The sequence below is a fragment of the Anopheles ziemanni genome, chromosome 3, assembly GCF_943734765.1.
Source record: "Anopheles ziemanni chromosome 3, idAnoZiCoDA_A2_x.2, whole genome shotgun sequence".
Taxonomy (NCBI): domain Eukaryota; kingdom Metazoa; phylum Arthropoda; class Insecta; order Diptera; family Culicidae; genus Anopheles; species Anopheles ziemanni.
This window is the reverse complement of record NC_080706.1, coordinates 36681371-36704399: the sequence shown is the minus strand read 5'-3', so window position 1 is coordinate 36704399 and position 23029 is coordinate 36681371. Positions and strand designations below refer to the sequence as shown.

General features: G+C 44.7%; 2 protein-coding genes across 2 annotated transcripts; one reads left to right on the top strand and one right to left on the bottom strand.

The window, feature by feature from the left end:
• Positions 1–14213: 14213 nt before the first annotated feature.
• Positions 14214–16431, bottom strand: LOC131284669 (protein vreteno-like). The gene is made up of 3 exons (XM_058313532.1): positions 16199–16431; positions 14885–16121; positions 14214–14822 (listed from the first exon to the last, which is right to left on the bottom strand). Exons 1-3 carry the CDS (start codon positions 16429–16431, stop codon positions 14214–14216), a joined length of 2079 nt encoding a protein of 692 aa, XP_058169515.1.
• Positions 16432–21233: 4802 nt separating this feature from the next.
• Positions 21234–22779, top strand: LOC131287263 (uncharacterized). The gene is made up of 2 exons (XM_058316298.1): positions 21234–21527; positions 21610–22779. The coding sequence occupies exons 1-2, from the start codon at positions 21352–21354 to the stop codon at positions 22751–22753; spliced, it is 1320 nt and encodes a 439-aa protein (XP_058172281.1). The 5' UTR covers positions 21234–21351; the 3' UTR covers positions 22754–22779.
• Positions 22780–23029: the final 250 nt, after the last annotated feature.

The following is a 23029-nucleotide window of genomic DNA, read 5'->3' as shown; positions in this document are numbered from 1 at the left end:
TGGTCGCTCACCGCTCGTATTCATCGACAGTCGGGTCAAAATAAATGCGCAAATCTATCGTGAAAATATTTTGGAGCGAACCACCCAAGAATGGTTACGAAATGAGGTTCCTCGCTTCATTTCTACCGCACAATGGCCACCAACCAAGATGCCAATCCCTTGGACTGTTGAGCCTGGGGTATTTTGGAAAGTAAGATTGGAACTAAAAAACACCAAAGTGTCGAACAGCTCAATGGCCCAAACTAACGCTTAAGATCTGCGACGCAATATCGCCAATAACCCAGCTGCTCAACGAGTTTCCACAACTAGCAATGGTAAGTGACCCCAGAACATCTCTCCCGTCTGAAGTGACGCACCACCAAACCAACCCAGAAAAATACGCCAGCTCGGGCCGACTACAAATCGCTGGTAGGAGTGTACCGATTGTCCAACAGCAGCTGGTCCAGCCCACTTCACATGAAGAGGAAAACGGACGTCACTTGGCTCCCTTGTGGAGACTACAGGGCACTAAACGCGAAAACCGTCCCAGACCTATATCCGTTGCCATACCCAATGCAGCTACGGGGAAAAAACATCTTCTCAAAGGCAGATCTCCACAAGGCGTACCATGTCGTTCGAACTCCGAAACGCTGCCCAAACCTTTCAACGGCTGATCCACGATGCGCTACGGGGGCTGGATTTCGTGTTCCCGTACATAGATGATCACTCACGGCGCACAAATTGACCATCAACGTGGTCAAGTGCGATTTCTCCAAACCGGAAATTTCCTTCCTGAGGCACCGCGTCACAACCTATGGGATCCAGCGACTCCCGGAAATAGTTGAGGCCATCCAAACGTCTCCGAGACCAAACACCGTCATGAACCTTAAGAAATTCCTGGCGATGATCAACTTCTACAGGCGTTTCATCCCGCACACCCTAGAGGAACAAGGCCCTCTCAAACTGGCCGAAGATCGGTCCCGCGATCCTGAACTCGCCGATATCATCAGCGTAAAATTCAGGACGGACCTGACTCTTCAGAAAGTAATAATTCTTGGCAGCATCATAGCACTCTACTGCGATTGCCCAACCGGTGTCATACGACCGTATGTGACAAAGACTTTCCGGCAACAACTGCTTCACGCTGTCCACGACATGTGCCACCCCGGCACAAGGACCACTGTGAAACTAATGAGAGAACAGGACATACACCGAAATACCATGGACTTCGTGCAAAGCTGCTTGACCTGCAAAACAGTAATAGTGCATCGGCATACACACAGCCCACTCATACGCTACCCGTCCCCGGAAGCCACGTTCGCGCACATTAACGTCGACATCGTTGGCCCACTGCCAGTAAGCAACGGGTCTCGCTACAGTATCACCGTTATCGACCACTTCACCCGTCACCAGCCATACAGATACCGTACTAGACCTTACTCAGGGGATGGATAGCCCACTTCGGAGTGCCGGCATTCATCACCACGGACCAGGGAGAGTCGACACTGTTCGTGGAGCTCACCCAGATACTCGGCATCAAACACCTCCGCAGAACGGCATACCACCCGCAAGCCAACGGGCTAATCGAACGGTGGCATCGAACGCTAAAGGCAGCCATCTGCTCCAAGGACGCCACCTACTGGACGGATCATCTTCCCATCATCCTGCTGGCATACACTACGAAAGGCATACAAAGCCAACATAAAGGCCTTGCAAGCGGAGCTTGTGTATGGCACCACACTCCGTATACCTGCAGAATTCTTCCACGGCAACCGACAAATTACACCAAGGGACACCACGGAATTCACCGTAGAACTGAGGAAGGCAATGGCAAACATCAGGCCACCAACAACTGCATGGCACACCAACAAAGCCACCTTCGTCCACGCAGACTTACGGACATGCTGTTAGACCAGTCCACAACGCGCAACAGTCGAATAGAACAGGAGCTGTCAGACTTGAGAGCTCACAATATGAATTGCTGGCAACACTGATGAAGTGTCAAATAAATCTCTCTTCTTGCCTAGAACGTCCAAGCGTAAGCACGTGTGTTTTTCATTGAGTTCAACAGGTTATGTGCCCAGCGCTTTTGCGAAAGTATGAATTCGTGGATATCTAAAAAAAAATGAATTTTGCCAAGATCAGCATGATGCGGCTAAACGGTAAAAACTACCGTGCGTGGGCGTTTAAGGTGCAGATGCTGCTGATGAGAGAAGGTACGTGGTGTTTTGTGGAGGGTAGTGCCCCTAACCCGGTGACTCCGGCTTGGACGGAAGGGGATTCAAAAGCACGTGCCACGATTGCGCTGTTGGTGGAGGATAGCCAACATAACCTCATCATCACCAAGGCTACAGCGAAAGAAACTTGGGATGCGCTAAAAGCGCGTCACTCAAAGGCAACCCTGACCGGTAAGGTTTCGCTGCTTAAAGAAATTTGCAGCACAAACTACCGGGAAGGTGAAAGCATGAAGGCGTTTCTGTACGCCATGGAGGAGCTGTATTCTCGGCTAGAAGATGCCGGTGAGAGGCTGTCGGAATACATGCAAGTGGCGATGATCCTGAGGAGCCTACCGAAAGCGTTTGACTCTCTAACAACTGCTCTGGAAAGCCGATCTGACACGGAGCTGACGATCGCTTTAGTTCGAGCAAAATTGATCGATGAAAGTGAAAAGCTGTACGGCAACAATGCTCAGGAAGAGCGTGTCCTAAAAAGCGAGGCCAGTCACATGGTATGTTTCTTTTGCCATTAGCACGGGCATAAGAAGCAACATTGTAAGGAATTCTTGGCTCGCAAGAATGGAGGAGGAATGCCGGAAAATCAGCGGAAACCAAACGGTAATCATCGAGTAAAGCTAGTTCGTGAAAAGATCGTTCACGTTTATGGTGCGTACGTGTGGAACAGCAAATATTGCCCAACCGAAAATATGGAAGCGGATTTGGTTACAAAACCACTGCAAGCCGTAAGACTGCAACAACTGAGGGAAACGATCGGCATCCGACCATTCCGCGTTGAGGAGGAGTGTTAGACCAGTCCACAACGCGCAACAGTCGAATAGAACAGGAACTGTCAGACTTGAGAGCTCACAATATGAATTGCTGGCAACACTGATGAAGTGTCAAATAAATCTCTCTTCTTGCCTAGAACGTCCAAGCGTAAGCACGTGTGTTTTTCATTGAGTTCAACAGGTTATGTGCCCAGCGCTTTTGCGAAAGTATGAATTCGTGGATATCTAAAAAAAAATGGATTTGACCAAGATTAGCATGATGCGGCTAAACGGTAAAAACTACCGTGCGTGGGCGTTTAAGGTGCAGATGCTGCTGATGAGAGAAGGTACGTGGTGTTTTGTGGAGGGTAGTGCCCCTAACCCGGTGACTCCGGCTTGGACGGAAGGGGATTCAAAAGCACGTGCCACGATTGCGCTGTTGGTGGAGGATAGCCAACATAACCTCATCATCACCAAGGCTACAGCGAAAGAAACTTGGGATGCGCTAAAAGCGCGTCACTCAAAGGCAACCCTGACCGGTAAGGTTTCGCTGCTTAAAGAAATTTGCAGCACAACTTACCGGGAAGGTGAAAGCATGGAGGAGTTTCTCTACGCCATGGAGGAGCTGTATTCTCGGCTAGAAGATGCCGGTGAGAGGCTATCGGAATACATGCAAGTGGCGATGATCCTGAGGAGCCTACATAAAGCGTTTGACTCTCTAACAACTGCTCTGGAATGCCGATCTGACACGGAGCTGACGATCGCTTTAGTTCGAGCAAAATTGATCGATGAAAGTGAAAAGCTGTACGGCAACATTGCTCAGGAAGAGCGTGTCCTAAAAGGCGAGGCCAGACACATGGTATGTTTCTTTTGCCATCAACCCGGGCATAAGAAGCAACATTGTAAAGAATTCTTGGCTCGCAAGAATGGAGGAGGAATGCCGAAAAATCAGCGGAAACCAAACGGTATTCATCGAGTAAAGCTAGTTCATGAAAATGATGCAAGATCGTTCACGTTTATGGTGCGTACGTGTGGAACAGCAAATATTGCCCAACCGAAAAAATGGAAGCGGATTTGCTTACAAAACCACTGCAAGCCGTAAGACTGCAACAACTGAGGGAAACGATCGGCATCCGACCATTCCGCGTTGAGGAGGAGTGTTAGACCAGTCCACAACGCGCAACAGTCGAATAGAACAGGAACTGTCAGACTTGAGAGCTCACAATATGACTTACTGGCAACACTGATGAAGTGTCAAATAAATCTCTCTTCTTGCCTAGAACGTCCAAGCGTAAGCACGTGTGTTTTTCATTGAGTTCAACACATGCACCCATGTTTTCGTCCGTAACGACACCGTGGGACCATCTATTACTCACCGTACGACCATACCAAGAACCCTACGCAGTCTTAGGGGGTAGCGAAAAAAGGACTTAGGTACAGATCAACGGGAAATCGGTAAATATCTTCATCGATAGCTTGAAGCCCTACTACACGCCGAACCAACCTGAACAATGTCAGCATCAGTGGCACCGTCGCTTAGGCCACAGAGATTATGCTGCTAATCAGCGTTCGATCCAGGAGGAGATGGCTACAGGAATCCAAATAGTCGATTTTGGTCAGCGTTTGATTTCTGAGTGTTGTATGAAAGGAAAGTCGGCTCGATTGCCGTTTCCACCTGTTATCAAACGAAAGTCGGCATCGATCACACAGACATTTGTGGACCCATGAAGAACACCACACCAAGTGGTAACAAATATTTTATGGTCATCATAAACGATTTCACGCGGTTCACAACAACTTATCTGCTGAAACAGAAATCAGAAGCTGAAGGACTTGTGCGGTGGGTGGAAAACATATTCGGTCGCAAGCCACAGGTAGTGAGATCCATTGGAGGGGGAGAATTCAACAATAATGAACTGCTAGACTTTTATAAGAAGCAAGGAATATCTTCATCGATAGCTTGAAGCCCTACTACACGCCGAACCAACCTGAGTCTATGACACAGCCAACACCGACACCACAGCCTACATCGACACCACCCGTACCATTTTCAACCCAGCGTAGACAGCTCGACCGGTGTTACTCGATCACAACGTCGGGTATTTAGCCCACTTCGGTGCCGGTAACACCAGTCTGGTGGCGACCACCACACAAGTGGCAATGGGAATAACGCGGGAACCATCATACCGAGGAACGGAACCACGGAGACGAGCGAGTTCAAAACTCGCTATCGTCCTTATAAGCCCGGTCGAGTAGGACATCTTTCTGCTTTTGTGGCTGACAGGGCTAGTGCACACGTTCGCGTACTTATCTCGCTTGCCGTCACATCGCGTATTGAATCGTGCAAACTAATGTGAAAACCCGGCATTTACGTGATCAATAAGCAAATTAGCTACTTTTCCCCGAAGCAGCTAAAAGTTGTTAGCTTGGACGATCCGGCCTTGCGGACAACGGTGATGATCGATATCGGTGGTTATAGTAGCATCGCTGTTGATCCGCTGCAAGGTAAACCGTACACAACGGTTGCAGAAATACCCAAGTCTAATATTTATATTGTGGTTTCATTTTCAGCTGCTCCTACCCAAGTGTTGGATATGGCTCAAATTTTAATCCATCCACAATATAACTACTCGATTTTCGCAAACGATATTGCAATTCTGAAGTTATCCACTGACATGAATATTACGAACTTACGTAATATTACGTTACCGACCTGGTACAACCTGCAACTATTTGGAATGCAACCAGTAGACAAAATCAACTTGTTGATATAAATGGAACCGTGATTGGATTCCGTTTGGACGAAGAGGGTGAGCCATCTGGTAAACTTCGAGATGCCAACTTTAATGTAATTGATACAAAAACATCGTAATATCGGGTAATGCAACGTACGCGAACAAGTCAGATGTACTGTGCGGATAGAAGTAAAGATAAACATGTTTGCATCGGAGATGTTGAAGGAGGCATGTACGTCAACATAAATGGAACATGGTACTTGCGAGGAATTGTGTCAATCAGCCCAATGAGACCCAATTTCCATTCATCTGCATGCGATAGTATAAAACCTAAAGTGTTTACAGATGTTACTAAATACAACAACTGGAGCCACAACAAAGTGGCTAAAAACACTAGAACCTTGCAAGGATGGTACGCTTGAAAAAGACACTGAATGCAACGCTGCGAGTCGTTTTGAGCATGAATTTCTACTGACTTTACAAGACGGCAAAATGGTTCGAGTACCGATGAATGGTGAACCATCCTTCAATATTAGTGATGTAAACTGTGGAAAAAAAAAACTCCTATAACACTTTAAGCGCTACGTCGGTCCCGTGGAGCCGTGTTTTTTCCCGGTGTTCGGACCGACAAAGCCCGTTAGGTAGGCCGGCGTTCCTACAAAGTGCTGGCAGAACGGAAATCAGTGCAATTTGCACATAGCGCATAACGTGATAAGGCTACATTGGGTGCACACAATGAACAATGTCAGCATCAGTGGCACCGTCGCTTAGGCCACAGAGATTATGCTGCTATTCAGCGTTTGATCCAGGAGGAGATGGCTAGAGGAATCAAAATAGTCGATTGTGGTCAGCGTTGGATTTCTGAGTGTTGAGTCATGAAGAACACCACACCAAGTGGTAACAAATATCTTATGGTCATCATAGACGATTTCACGCGGTTCACAACAACTTATCTGCTGAAACAGAAATCAGAAGCGTGCGGTGGGTCGAAAACATATTCGGTCGCAAGCCACACTACCTGTAGATCCGATGGACGGGGAGAATTCAACAATAATGAACTGCTAGACTTTTACAAGAAGCAAGGAATACAACCACAGTTCACTAACCCTTACTCTCCTCAGCAGAATAGCGTGACCGAACGCAAAAATCGGTCACTGAGAGAAATGGCCACATGGTTGCTGGTCGATGCGAGAATGGAGAAACGATTTTGGAGAGAGGCAATTTTGACAGCCTCTAGAAGTTTTGAAGCGCATCCAGAACTACGGTTTTACATTACGAGCGGAGAAATGTTCCTTTAAAGTATACCAATTAAATACTTGGGACACATTATAGTTAGCCATGGATTAAGTCCTGATCCGCAGAAAGTTGAAGCTATTCGCATGCTCCCTCAGCCGACAAATGTAACCGAAGTCAGGTCGTTTTTTTTTTTTTTTTGTCAGGTCGGAGCCATTAACTAATATGGTCAATTTGTGCCAAGAATGAGAGAGTTACGCTATCCGGTAGACGTGCAGGTAGAGTGCAGAAATGTTTTTGGGAGCTTCAAATCAATATTGGCATCCCATCTACTGCTAACCCATTACAATCCTCCGCAGGAGATCATCGTGTCTGCCGACGCCTCATCAGTCAGCCTCGGGGCAAAAATCAGTCATAAATATCCCGACGGCTCAATTCAAGTTGCCCAGCATGCATTAGCACGGATCGAATACATTAGCACGGATCAATTTGGGAACGCTGACATTTTTTCCAGCGTGATACACACACACGCAAAACCCGACGACGATTCAGTAATAGCATGTATTACACTAGCGGGAGAAGTGAAATCGTCAGTAACTAGCGCAATTGAACATGTTCCGGTCCACTTTAAGGATATTGTCAGAGAAAGTGCAGCCGATAAACTCTTGAAAAAAGTACTCCATTATGAACAGGATGGATGGCCAAATAATTCAACTTACGAAGGAGAACTGTCACGCTTTCATAGCCGAAAAGATTCATTAACAACAATCGACGGATGTCTTCTTTTTAGCGAGAGGGTGGTAATCCCTAAAGTACTGGAGAAGAAATGTTTAAAGCAAGTTCATCTCGGGAATCCAGGAATCAACAAAATGAAAGCAATGGCTAGAAGTTACTTCTATTGGCCATCGATGGATCGTGACATCATCGACTGGGTAAACTCGTGCCATTCATGCCAGATCGCAGCTAAATCCCCACCGATCATCAAGTCGGCTAAGTGTCCGGAAGCATCAGGTCCCTGGCGCCGCATTTATGTCGACTACGCAGGACCACTCAACGGGGAATGGTATCTGGTGATTATCGACTCGTTCTCCAAGTGGCCAGAGGTTATCCCAAGTGGCAGCACAACAGCCCCGGCGACGATAAGTATTCATCGAAACGTATTTGCCCGTTTTGGCAACCCGGAAACGCTTGTATCAGATAACGGCCCACAGTTTACTAGTTCGGAATTTGAATCTTTTTGTAGGCAAACTGGGATTGAGCACATCAGGACAGCGCCGTATCATCCAGCTCACCCAGATACTCGGCATCAAACGCCTCCGTACAACGGCATATCACCCGCAGGCCAACGGGCTAATCGAACGGTGGCATCGTAAGCTGAAGGCAGCCATCTGCTCCAAGGACGCCACCTACTAGACGGATCATCTTCCCATCATCCTGCTGGCATACACTACGAAAGGCATACAAAGCCAACATAAAGGCCTCGTAAGCGGAGCTTGTGTATAGCACCACACTCCGTATACCTGGAGAGTTCTTCCAAAGCAACCCATAAACTACACCAAGGGACACCACGGAATTCACCGTAGAACTGAGGAAGGCGATAGCAAACATCAGCCCACCAACAACTGCATGGCACACCAACAAAGCCACCTTCGTCCACGCACCTTCGCCTTCGTCCGTAACGACACCGTACGACCATACCAAGGACCCTACGCAGTCTTAAGGGGTAGCGAAAAAAGGTCTTAGGGACAGATCAACGGGAAATCGGTAAATATCTTCATCGATAGCTTGAAGCCCTACTACACGCCGAACCAACCTGAGTCTACGACACAGCCAACACCGACACCACAGCCTACATCGACACCACCCGTACCATTTTCAACCCAGCGTAGACAGCTCGACCGGTGTTACTCGATCACAACGTCGGGTATTTAGCCCACTTCGGTGCCGGTAACACCAGTCTGGTGGGGGAATACTGTGGCGACCACCACACAGGTGGCAACGGAAACAACGCGGGAACCATCATACCGAGGAACGGAACCACGGAGACGAGCGAGTTCAAAACTCGCTATCGTCCTTATAAGCCCGGTCGAGTAGGACATCTTTCTTCTTTTGTGGCTGACAGGACTAGTGCACACGTTCGCGTACATATCTCGCTTGCCGTCACAACGCGTATTGAATCGTGCAAACTAATGTGAAAACCCGGCATTTACGTGATCAATAAGCAAATTAGCTACTTTTCCCCGAAGCAGCTAAAAGTTGTTAGCTCGGACGATCCGGGCTTGCGGACAACGGTGATGATCGATATCGGTGGTTATAGTAGCATCGCTGTTGATCCGCTGCAAGGTAAACCGTACACAATGGTTGCAGAAATACCCAAGTCTAATATTTATATTGTGGTTTCATTTTCAGCTGCTCCTACCCAAGTGTTGGATATGGCTCAAATTTTAATCCATCCACAATATAACTACTCGAGTTTCGCAAACGATATTGCAATTCTGAAGTTATCCACTGACACGAACGAATATTACGAACTTACGTAATATTATGTTACCGACCAGATGTACTGTGCGGTTAGAAGTAAATATAAACATGTCTGCATCAGATGAGACGTTGAAGGAGGCATGTACTTCAGCGTAAATAGAACATGGCATGGGAATTGTGTCAATCAGCTCAATGAGACCCAATTTCAATTCACCTACATGCGATAGTTCAAAACCTGAAGTATTTACAGATGTTACTAAATACAATAATTTGATTCTGCGCTCCACAAACACAACAAAGTGGCTAAAAACACTAGAACCTTGCAAGGATAGTACGATTGAAATAGACACTGAATGCAACGCTGCGAGTCGTTTTGAGCATGAATTCTTGCTTACTTTACAAGACGGGTGGTGAACCATAGAGATATAATAGAGAGAACGCAAAATAGATCCTTCAATATTAGTGATGTAAATGACATCTACAACATGGATCTTGATTGTATTGAGGGCCGTCTCCACTGGGTCTGATGATAAAAATCAGTCGATTTTCAGCGCCAAATACGTTGGGACGAATAAGAAAGTTTTCCTCTCGGAAGATCTCGAATATCCATCGCATTTTGCAGTGGATTGGATCTCGCGCCGTCTTTATTGGTATGACGAAGATAGGGGCACCTGTAAGGTTGCCAGCTTTGAAAATCCGGACTTGCGGGCGACGTTGTCCTTTAACCCTTTAACTTTAACCGTTACGGCATCACCATTGACCCGCTGCAAAGAAAGCTGTACAGAAATTATTATAGCCAGATCAGGGTACATAATGGATCAAAAGCACGTCGATTATTTATACCAGTCCTAGTACAATGATAATAAGGCTTTTGTGGTCACTGGAGAACTGTGTATCACAATCACCTTTCGTGTGCAACAAGAGTAGAATGTCATATAAGAACAGGCCTACAGGGAAGAAGTGGAAGCCCAGGTGAGAAAACTTCTAGACGATGGCATTATTCGACCATCGAAGTCACCATGGAACTCTCCAGTGTGGATAGTACCAAAGAAAACCGATTCTTCGGGGGAAAATAAATTTAGACTTGCAATTGACTACCGTAACCTGAACAGGAAGACTATCCCAGATCGGTACCCCATGCCAGAGATCACAAATATCCTTGATCAAATAGGAGTAAACCGTTATTTTACGACACTCGATCTAGCATTTTCCATTAAAAACGTTAAATACTAGTTCGTCCGCATGCCTTTTGGGTTTAAGAACGCACCTGCCATCTTTCAAAGAGCCATGGACGACGTGCTGCGCGTACACATTGGTAAGATATGGTTTATATGGGCGACGTAATTGTCTTTGGGAAAACGCTAGCAGAAGCCGCACAGAACTTACAACGCGCAAATCTGAAAGTTCAACCAGATAAATCAGAGTTTTTCAAAAAATCGGTCGAGTTTCTTGGTTACATTATAACCGAACATGGGATAAAAGCCAACCCGGATAAAGTTGAGACTATAGAAAAATGGCACCAAAAACTATCAAGGAGCTGAGAAGATTTTTGGGGCTTATAGGTTATTTTCGTCGGTTCGTAAGGGACTTCGCGAAAATTGCCAAGCCCCAGACTCAACTCTTCGGGGGGGGAGAAGGACAGACAGTCCAACAAGAAGATCACATTGAAAGAAGAAGCAATTGACGCTTTCCAGAGTCTAAAATCAATCCTTACGCCCAGTGATATTCTGACATATCCGGACTTTAGTAAACCCTTTTTGATAACCACCAACGCCTCCAATAATGCCATAGGAGCCGTTCTCAGCCAGGGCGCAATCGGCAGCGACAAACCAATTCATTTTGCCTCCCGAACCTTGAGTAGAACCGAGGAAAATTATTCCGCTACAGAAAGGAGATGCTTGCCATCTATTGGGCATAAAGATTAAAGATTTTTAGAAAATTTACGGACAGAAATTTGTCGTCGTAACAGACCATCAACCCATCACCTTTTCTCTCTCAAAAACACCAACGCAAAATTAAAACGCTGGAAGTCATATTTGGAAGAACATGACTACCAAATAATCTACAAACCTGGCAAGGCCAATGTCGTGGCGGACGCACTGAGTAAGGTGCAAGTGCACTCGCTTACCCCGATTCATTCGGCAGAAGATGATGATGACAGTAATTACATCATCTCCACTGAGGCCCCATTTAACGCATTTAATCTTCAGATTGTCATAAAAAAGAGCAATAGTGCACCCGAAACGATAGTTACAAATCCGTTTCCCGGGTACAGAAGAATCGTCATTAAGAGGACGTAACCCAGCGAACAAATCCCGATTGCCTTAATGAAGGAATTCTTCGTGCCTAGTAAGGCTATCGGTCTAACGACGTAGGAAGAAATTTTGGGACAATTGCAAGAAGTCTATAAAAATTATTTCAGTCAGTCCAAATTAGTGAAAATATAATTTACTCAAACATTTTTTAAATGATGTCGTGGAAGAAAGTGAACAGAAAAAAAGAATAGAGAGAACGCACACTAGAGCACACAGGGGCATTGAGGAAAATAAACAACAGATTTTAAGAAAACATTATTTTCCCCAGATCACACCATCCCTTCGAAGTACATACAAATTCAAAAATAGCTAATCTACTCCAGTATAAGATAGAAACAATCACGATTAGCCTAGAACAACTAATACCGACAAAACACACTAGGTCCAAAAGATGGTAGTGCCTGAAAGTTGGTCGCGGGCTCACCCGACGCGGAAGATCTAAGAGCCATTTCGCCATCGCTAAACAATTTAGCAGATAACAATAACATTCAAATAGCGACCAACCTACAACTCCAATAGCCACAAATAATCTCTCAGGAAATATTCAAAACCTTGCAGAAGAGCTTAATGCTATTCAAATTCTATTTAAACTAAATACCATAAATGACGGAATAGAATCCAGTTTCGAATCACATTGAACACATCAAACTGACCAGGAAGTCTAAGAATATCTAAGAAACCCCGGCACTCTATATATGATAGTAAGCGAGTGTCCGAAAATTGGCAACTTAACAATCTGCGAGACATCAAAGCTGCAAGACGTCTCCAGGAACCAGTGCATTGGTAAAATTCTCAACAGAAAGCATGGAGAATCCTCCTACGAGAATACAGAAACCAACATGCCAATAGTGGAAATGGCAGAAGGTATCTCCTACTTAATGAAGCGAACGACACCATGAGGAACACATGCGGGGTAGCGGATCAATGGCTTAACGGTTCCTACCTAATCACCTACTAGAATTGCTCGTTCTCGCTCGGCTTGAGCATCTCAACGGAGGAAACAGGGCCACGCTATGGTCGCTGAGCACAACTATTCGGCATCTCGGTGTAAGTGGTACCTGCAGATTGCTAGCAAAATATTAGCGAACCAGTTAGGAAACCGTTGTGATAGGACCTGACAGGATCGATAAGCTTTGGGCCACTCACTGATAACTCACTGTTATCAGCTGATGAGAGTGTCTGCTATCCATCGGGGTTGATGCGCAGCATCCGACGATCGGACACTCCGGCTGGGGAGCGTGATCGTATCGGCGCGGTAAGAATGTTTTACCGTTAAGTATTAGATCAAAGACCGGAGTTTTAATGTGTACATGTTCGGCAAGAAACTACAGTTTGCTAAGAAGCAATTATGTGTTATAATCAAAAGTAGTATTCGCACGAAAAAACATAAAACATATATGCAGCAAATTTACAAGTAAAGGCTAAATTCAACGAAAACCAAAAGGATCTATACGACAGTGTGTGTCTGATAAGTATCGTGTTCTGTCGCTTTCTCGATCCAGGTGTCTCGTTTGACCACCACGTGGACAAAGACATTCCGGATCGTGTAGAGATGATCTGTGATCAAGGTGTTTTACTTGAAAACCGTCTCACTTTTAAGCCCCATATGAAAAATGTGTTCAGTATGGGCAACCAACTGCTAGGTTTAATTTTCGGTTGAACTAGGAATTTCGCGACTCACTTGCTATTAAATCGTCGCATTGCTCAATTGAATACGCTAGTGTTATATGGTGTCCTTCTGCCGCCATCTGGACTCAATGGATTGAAGCAACACGCTATGTTACGTTGCAAACCATTGAGAGATATAAATTTTTCGGCGTCATCAAGAAGACTTCGGTCCCGTCAAGCATTTTCGCACAAATTTCGGTCAAGACAGTCAAGTGCAACGACCGTCATATTTCGCTCTCTTTACTGCTTGCGCATATTGTTTAGTTTTATCATAAACTCATGTTCATGTAGACAAATAATGTCCGATGGATCTATTAACAAACAAACGGTACAGGACAAAGCACTTTCCATTGTACGAATGATTATCTGTTAAAAGTTTTATTTGAATGTAAACAAAGTAAAATATCCCCTTTAACTACCTTTCGATCCGACGATCTTTAAAATGAAGTTGTGACCGTCTTACGGCAGGTCTTTGAAAAATTCAGTTAGCATAACTCTTTTAAGATGCTGGATTGGTCGGTTTGTTCGATTCATTTCCCAAATTCTTCTCTCTGTTTTTGTTTTCTAAGTATAAATTCACGGATCGACGACTCTGTAATGAACAATTTTAGCAAAGTTTAACAAAACATCTACATCTACAAATTGGTAACCTATCTCGCCCCTATCCAGGGATCATTCCTAATTCAGAAGGAGGTTATATGATCGCATGTAAGTTTGCGAGCTACAAAAAATATGTTATGAGGAAAAATAAGAAGAAAAGAGTTTTCTACCGCTAACGTTCTTTGAACTTTTGATGCACATTAATGTTTTGTACCATTTTTAATTATTGATATGATCTTCAACCGGTTTGGTTTTCAATGAGTTAGTAAATGCGGAAAATCGGTGGAAGTTCAATACGTTGTAGGTTTCTTCAACACCGCTATTGATCGAATCGCCCCTCTTCATTTCCGAAACATCCACCATCAATGGTTCGTTTTCGGGCAGGTAGTTATCCAAAAAGTCCGAATCTATCGTTAAACCCCCCGTTTGGGCGTCGAGCAAACCTTCCACGACACCGTCATACGTACGAACTTCCGTCGTGAACTGGCTCGGTATCTTTCGGATGTTTTCTAAATCGACTATCACCATGCAACCGTAGTCGCACAGGAACAGTGACGGTTTGCGATCACCAGCTGTCTCCTGGCATACGGCCCGATACCAGCGTTCCATGCAACGCACCAGACACAGCTCCCCGAGGCGTGGGGTAAAATCGCGCTGGAATGTTGACACTTTCTTACCATAGCTCTGCAATTTACCTTGCAGCGTCTCCAGGTACGGCAGGTCATCCCAGTCGATCCAGGTAACGCGTCCGTCAAACTTTATGGTCATCCGATTCAGAATCATAATGCTCTTACCTTTGCCCATCGTTGGGATCTTATGAGCGATGTCCTAAGGAGGTAAACGCGATTAGATTTAACTTTAGCGATTCCACTCCCTCGCCACTTACTTACCTCGTACTTGATGAAAACTTCGTGCTCCTTATCCGTCAGTATTGGTGGGACAATGATCAAACGGTTGATGTATTCGTTCACACTTGTAAAATTCGCTGTGTGCAACTGAATATCAACCATGTTGCCTGCCTCCATCTTATACTTCATCTCGAGTTTTTTGCCTTTGAGTTGGTGTAAATATTGAATCGCCTTATCCACCTCGCCGAACTCCTCCGTAATATCGGCCAGACAAACCTTGTAGACGTACACCTTGCGGTACTTTAATTCCGGATCTTCGATGCACCTCAATGATTCGTTGCGCACGAGACTAATCGTGCCGTGTTCGATGAATACACATTTTGATTCCACCGGCCCAGGCTCGATCAGCAGCACTCGCCCGTACGTACCGTGCGGGGCACCCGGTGCATTATATATCTCACCGGCTACCACTTGCACTTCCGTGCCATTAGAGGTTTTATCGCACAGACTCTCCATCTCACAATCGGCAAACGTTGTAAAGTATTCAAACTCGACAGCAGGGTCCATCGATCGGACGAAGACAATGGCCTGCGTTAGGACGGCAGTTATGCAAACATTCGCCTTGGTTGGAAGCTGATCTCGTTTCAGAAAATGATCGCACTTTACCGGAACCACCGGCGGTTTTTGTCCTTTCGCAGGGCACACGTTGTTTACATGGTGCTGCTTGTGGCAGCGCTTCGAGCAGTATGGATTATCGCATTTGCTGCATGTAGCATTAGCAAAGTCTTCGCACACAATGCAGTCCAGACACGGGCCGACGGCGGCTTTCTGTGCTTCAGTGAGGTTAGAAAATGTAAACACCTTCTTCTCGGCATCATAAAGTCCAGGACCGGAGAGTGGTTTCTGCTTTTTCTCCTTTTCCTTTCGTTCGCTCGCACCGCTCAGTTTAGATTTTTTATCGCATTCCACCGGCAGCACCTTCTGTACGCTAAAGAACAACTCGGGATCAACCTTTCTCAGCAGTGGTCCGGTGACGGTAGAAAGGTAATCATTTTTCGTACCAAGTAAAGCACGTGGAGGAAATTTGATCGCTAGCGGTGGCATCAAACTGAAATTAAATCGTTTCAACACACTCGTCTGCTGCCAGTCTTCGTCATTATCCAACTGCACAGATACTTTGCCATCCTTTTCCGATGGTTTACGCTTGGGGAGAACAATTTCAGCACGAAATCCCCTATTCACATTACTGTTGATGTTTGTGATGGCACACAGCGCCTCACTGCAAGGATAAACGGATTTAACATTAGCAGCGTATGGGTTAGGCAGTGCAGCAGTAGTTAGTGCAGCAGTAGTTACCCCTCATTGGCAAATTCCACAAATCCAATGTTCGCTTCCACGTGCGGTTTCCGGGAGTTGACGACGTTTCCATACCGGCGGCACAAGTTCCGTAATCCATCCGCGCTAACCAACTTCACATTACGTATTACGATTGTACTCAATTCCGGTTGCTGTTTGTATTCATCAAATGGAACATCCAGCGAATCCAAATTCCCGAAGTCCTCCAAATCTGTATTATAATCCTTCTCCATGGTTGCACTGATTTTTCACAAGATCAAGTACCCGTTTTCTAGAGATCAACAGAAAGTTTTAGTTGCTGGTTAAATTCAACACAACTGATCACAATGACAGATGCGTTTGTCAGCTGCTTTTTACGTCAAAACCAAGATATCGAAAACAACAAAGCTGCTTAATACCCCTGTACACCCGTACGGTGCGCAATGCGATCTGTTTTTAGGTTCCGCCACAATACGGTAAATATGTAGGGTCAGTGAGGGACTTTTGGCCCACTAGAAAGAAGATCAATTATTACACTGATTTGAAATAATAATGCGCAATAAAGATTCAAACCGGATTGAACCGGATTCGACCGAATCCAACCAGATCAAACCAGATTCAACCCTGGTTGAAACGGATTCAAACGGATTCAAACGGTGAATCCGGATGGATTCAACCGGATTCAACCGGATCTGGTTTAAATCCAGTTCAATCCGGTCTGAATCTGGTTTAAATACGCTTGAATCCGGTTGAATCCGGTTTGAGTCCGGCAGAATCAGGTTTGAATCCGGTTGAATCCCACTAAACCTAGTTGAATCCGGTTGAATCCGGTTGAACCTAGTTGAATCCGGTTGAATCTGGTTGAATCCGGGTTGCTTCTATCTCGGGGTCCACACTACCGCGCGACGTCCCGTCACGAAACGCGACGTCGCCTGACAGGCGGCCGAACTCTACACAAAAAATGTCGCACAAATCGCGCTAGTGTAGAAACAGCGAAAAACGCGACGTCGCGCTAGCTCTTGTCAAATGTCAATTCGAAACGAAAACAAGCCGACAGCTGGACAAAACGTAAATAAACCGAAACACAAACGCGAACAAAACGAGCAATATTCTCCACGAAACATCGGATTTTTCGTTGTACTACTTATTTCTAGCCTTCACAAATGTAATTCAGTTATGAAACTCAGTTTTAATTGATATTTTTACCAAAGTGTTTTGGGGTGCCGAAACGTAAACAAACTGCACTCAATACGTAGGAGATGATGGAGAAATATATACCTCCCACGGTGGGGCAAAATATCGTCGATGATTGTTTTAGGTGGTTTTCTCAGTGAATTTCAATTGTAGAAGCGCCAAACTCACTCAGGGTGCATAAAATATGTAGCTAAACAAGTAACATGCATTGCTACGTCCAAATTCAACAACATTTTTGGGCCGAGTTTGCGCTCCAATGTGATACATATTTCTACATACTCCCCTACCTCCGTCGCGCTTGGCTTGCGCGATTGTTCTGCCGAAACTGGGCTACTTTTGAAACGGGACGTCGCGCTGCAGTGTGGACCCCGAGTGACAGGCGCTGAACTCCATGCAAAAAAAAAAAAATAGCGCGATTTGACTATATTTTATTGCGACATCGCGCAAGGTTTTTTTATATGGATTTCAGCTCCTGTCAGGCGGCGTCGCGCTGTAGTGTGGACCCCGAGTATGGAGTTCACCCGCCTGTCGGGCGAGGTCGCGTTTGGTGACGGGACGTCGCGCTGTAGTTTGGACCCCGAGTAATAAACGATACTGTAATATAAAATCAACTAATGCAGTTGGAATATCATGTGCTCCAGTTAAAAATAATGCTGCTGCTGTTATGATATCATATGAAAATCCCTGTATAATGGACGATTTTCTGACCCCTGGCACAGTGCATCGTAAAATCAACCTATTCCTTGTCTTCGAATCGTTCAAGGTGTCGGAAAGTGTGCAAATGTTTGTCTTTTATGTTGAAAAAGTTGATGCTTGTTAGTGATGCTTCGGTCAGTTCGACGCTCGGGATCAGAAAAGTTTCTCGACCCAGATCATCAGCCCGGCGAGCGGACAGCCGGACGGGGAAGGTACCGGTGTGAATGGAAAACAATTTAGCTTCAATTTGTTAGCACTTGAAATATGCATTTACCTTCCTTCGTTGCTGCAAACTCACATGCATGTATAAAATCACATCTGCTCATGGCTAATGCTCAAGCTACTAAAAGTCAGACTCATGCCTGCTTTTCTCCGCCGTTTGGAAAGTCATTGTTCGTAGTTTGTAGATTAATCACTTCTTTTCTCACAGCAAAACTTCGTCCTTGCTCTTTGCTGCGGTTATGATCTGGCCACTGATAGTAGAGCCGTACCCGATCTTCTGCCTTGTGCTCCAACTTTGAACAGCATTGGAAGTACAAACGAAAACTTCCGCCCTTGCCTAAGTGCTGTTGAGTAGCTTGTATTTTTATTTATCTTTCATGGCCCTTCTCGTGCTACTCTCATTAGATGGGAAGGATATTCTCCATCAGGGGAACCATGATGATGAGCTTGGAAAGATCTCAGCTAATCAAAGAGATAACAAACGACTGCACACCATCCAATTTCACCCGAACATTTTTTCTGGTCATTTTATGTTGTGCTTTATTAGTGTGATTTTTTAAAAGCACGGTGACTTTTTTCGACGAGTTACGTGGTGATACATGAACCGTTACTACTTTTCTGATAGTTTTACCGCTTCCCTAAAAAAATGTGGCTTTTTACAATTATCTATTAGCATTTACAATTTATCTGCGACTTTTTGCTGCACTTGTTTTATAATTTTTACCATAATTAATGCATAAGATACACATTTACGTCTATATACATACAGCTGATAGTAGAGATCATCACTATTTTTCAATACACTTAACTATGAAAGAACAATTGCAAATGTCCTAAGGAGAACCGTGCTGCACTTTTCTACCAAAGGTGTACATGTCTACAAAAAAAAACCCTGCCAAACGTATTTTTAGTAGGCTTTTTTAACATGTACACCTCATTTCCTACCAAAGCTGTTTTTTTGGTAGGCACTAGTGTTTCGAGAAGAACTAACTGTCAAACCTTTTTTTGTTAACTGTGAAGGTGCAAGTTTGGCCAACTAGCAGGCCAACTAGCTTTGTTATAACCAAGTGTTAGAATGAAACGTAGTGGCACAGTTATCGGTGGCGGTTGGACATCATCGGTTGTTACCGGGAGTCACATAGCATCAGAGGCGGGATAGCGGTGCATGGATCGACCGACTCGGGGTGGTTAACCGAGGCCAAGTTAACTCGCGCCAGACAGTAAGTAAGTGTGTAAGAACCAAAAGCAGAGAGTTCTTACTGATGATGATTTGCCCGCACTTTTCTCACTTTTCAATATCTCGACAAGGAAGAACATCAACGCGTTCTGAGTGTTTTCGCTAGTCATGACGGAGTGGTACTGCGCGTCATACAACGAAAGGGCACCAAATGTAATGTAATAGTAACGGTCTTTCTTAATTTTCAGTTCCAAAAAATCAAATTCTGATCGTTTTGCACGCTTTGGCAGAGAACAGACATCCGGTGCATGTGTATTCTTCAAACCATGCTTATAACCGAAGTTAACTTAACGAAAGAATGTCATTCAACGAAACGTAAACAAATGCTTCATGTAGTGATGGGAAAACTGAATCCCTTCCGGGATTCGAATCTTTCGATTCAAATCCATTCTGAGATCCGGATCTTCGAATCCGAATCCCAATCAGTCATATCATACATGCTCATCTAATGCCGATTTTTCATATGATGTGTTTAATTCAATGAATGATTTACATAAGAATATCAGTACAGTTGACATTATTCTTCTAATTGTATTCAAACAACACGAACAATCTAGTCCTTTTTGGGAATATGCAGACTAACTGATTTACCTGAGTTTCTTCCAAGAAAAGAACCATTTATTACCCCGGCAGCCAAATTGTACTATTTAGCCAGTTGTCAAAACGAACGGCCTATGCTTCCCGTGTGTGGATATGTGCACAAAACCGGGTGTGTGTGTGTCTGCTGAAGCTCAAAGAAGCTGCACGGAGTTTGCATTCTTGTCTAGCTGTTGGTGTTGTGATAAACAAAGTAAAATATAGTTGGAAACTTCTTCAGTACAAAGTTCTTACACCAAATATGTACGATGCGTGTTAAGGAAAGTATTGGTTTATTGGGAAGTGTACAATTGGAACGCAATACGTCGAGCATCGACGAAGATGTTTCATCGTCTCTGTACAAAATATCATCTTCAGCTTGTGGAAACTATAAGTACGTATTCATCATTTCAAACAATTTGTTTGTTAACCCAACCTTCTTTAAATCATATGTTTATTCATTCTTTTCCGCAGTGCTAATTAGAAATAACAACAAACGAACTAGCCCCGGATCTAAGCAGGAAGAGCGGGATGGGTGAGATATTTCCTCCCATCGCATACCCGAAGACTGATCTCGTACGAAGTTAAACTCGTCGAAGCATCATGATATGGTTGCAGATAAAAAATGAAACCCAAAAACACTAAAAGTATGTACAGGCAAAAACTTGTAATAAAATCATCGTGGTAAAAATAAACACCTGTGTTTATCTTTATGAGTTGTATAAACCTTGAAAATAAAATAAAATAAAGGAAAAGGCCTTTTGTAGAGCTCTTCGCGAATCCTTCGTATAGGTCTTCTCATCAGAAGCCCTAACAGTACAACTTGTAATTGTTCTAAGCGGTGCACTTTTAACGATTTTGCCCCGCCGGGGTATTCATTAACCGTGGTAACCTTGGTCAAATGGGATCCGAATCTTTAGCATCTGTCAGATGGGATTCGAATCTTTAGAACCCGTCAAATGGGATTCGAATCTTTGGAATCCGTCTAGGGATCGAATCTCCGAATCTTCCGAATCCCCATTCTGCCAACACTAGTTACGTGTTTTTATCAACAACCTGATGGCGATAAGTGCGTGTATTTAAACTTGTTGCTGAAACAACCGGGACCATTCCTTTCAAGTGAGGCTCAAAACCTCTCTAAGCAATATATACTACTACTACTCCTTTCAAGTGATTCCGACAGAGTGTTCCTCTCCAGCCACAGCCTTTTTTCCCAATCAAAGTTTTACTTCACATCCGACTCATTACGATGGAAGCGAAAATCAACTACATTAAAACGGAGGTGGTTCGCAAAGTATTGAGCAGCAACGACTGCTTTACGGGACTAGAAGTTGTGAGCAGTGATTTAAAAACTCCAAAACAGCTGGATGGGTTTATGTCCGCCATACACGAGCTAATTATTGTGGTGCGCAACAAAGCGAACGGGTAAGGAGAAATCACCGTGCAAATATATACCTTATCACTGCCCCGCTAAACACATTTTGCATTATCTTTACTTGATAAACAGCGAACAATCAACGATACCGCTGCTGGTTAAGGTGATGAAAGGAGAGGACTTGTTTAGAAAGCAGAATCTGGGCCATGTGTTGTTTCCGAATGAAATCAATATCTATGCGAATGTGCTGCCCAGCTTCGATCGCTTTCTAGCAGAAATGAAGACCCACCACAAGGCAACGGATTGGTGTCCCCGGGCTTACCTAAGTGCCGTGGGGCATTTCCCCGAGTATAGTCCAATCTTCGAGACGTTTCTAGTGATGGAAAACGTCTCTCCCCGAGGCTTCCGAACCGGTCCGAGGCTTGATTTGGACGAGGCCCACCTTACGCTGATGGCTGACATCATCGCCAAGTACCACGCGTGTTCGTACGCTATGCGCCTACAAAATGCTTCCGAGTTGGAGCAGTTGGTGGAAAAAATCATCCCTCTCAATTTTATCCAGGATGGAAAAATATTTTTCGAAAGCTACGACGTCGTGTTTCGGTTTGCAGCAGAACGCCTCTTTTTATACGTGGACAGTTGCCCCCAGGAGCTGGACAGTGATCTGTTTCGCCGAAATGTGGACATTTTGAGATCAAAATACGGTCCAAATCAGTCGGCATTAATGCAAAAGTTCCTCGAACGAGATCCAGTGTTTTCCGTGATTCTACACGGTGACTACAATCGCAACAACGTCCTGTTTCGGTACGAACAGGACAAACCGGTCGAGGTGCTTATGATTGATTTTCAGGAGAACCGTTACGGCTCGCCTGCCCTCGACTTGTCGTTCTTCATGTACATGAACATGACACCGGAATTGCGTGAGAAGTTTTGGGATGAACTACTGCATCGCTACCATCGGACGCTTCTTGATACGCTTTGTCAAATACTGCATTGCCCGGTGAACGATTCCCGCCTGGAGCCGTACAGCGAGGAAAATTTTCTCAAACATTTTGCCCGTTTTGCTTTGTACGGTGCCATGGTGGCACTGAACTTCCTCCCGATGATGATGAGCAACGAAGCGGAATGCGAAGAAATGAGTGGATTCTTCGAGCATGACATACACAGCGAAGGATTCCGCCGGTGCGCCCTAACGATCGGAGGGGATCGTGTGAATCGCCGCATTACGGCCGTGATGCGGCACGCTAGTGAGAAGGGTTACATGGATATCATGTAACAGGGATAGGAAATGACATTTTATTTTAGGACACATTAGGCCAAATATTATATTCCCGTAATAACGATACGTACCAATTAAACTACATGTGATCAGTTGTCCGTTTAAGACACTTTCGAGCTATTGAAAATTGTTAATATAATCCAATGTTTAGAATTGTATTTGAGTACCAAAAGAAAAATAAGTATGTTTACAAACTAATGCGATGCCTTTGGATAAGTTTTTTTATGTTAATCCCATATGCATATGCCATCAAATTTTGTTATTGGACAATGG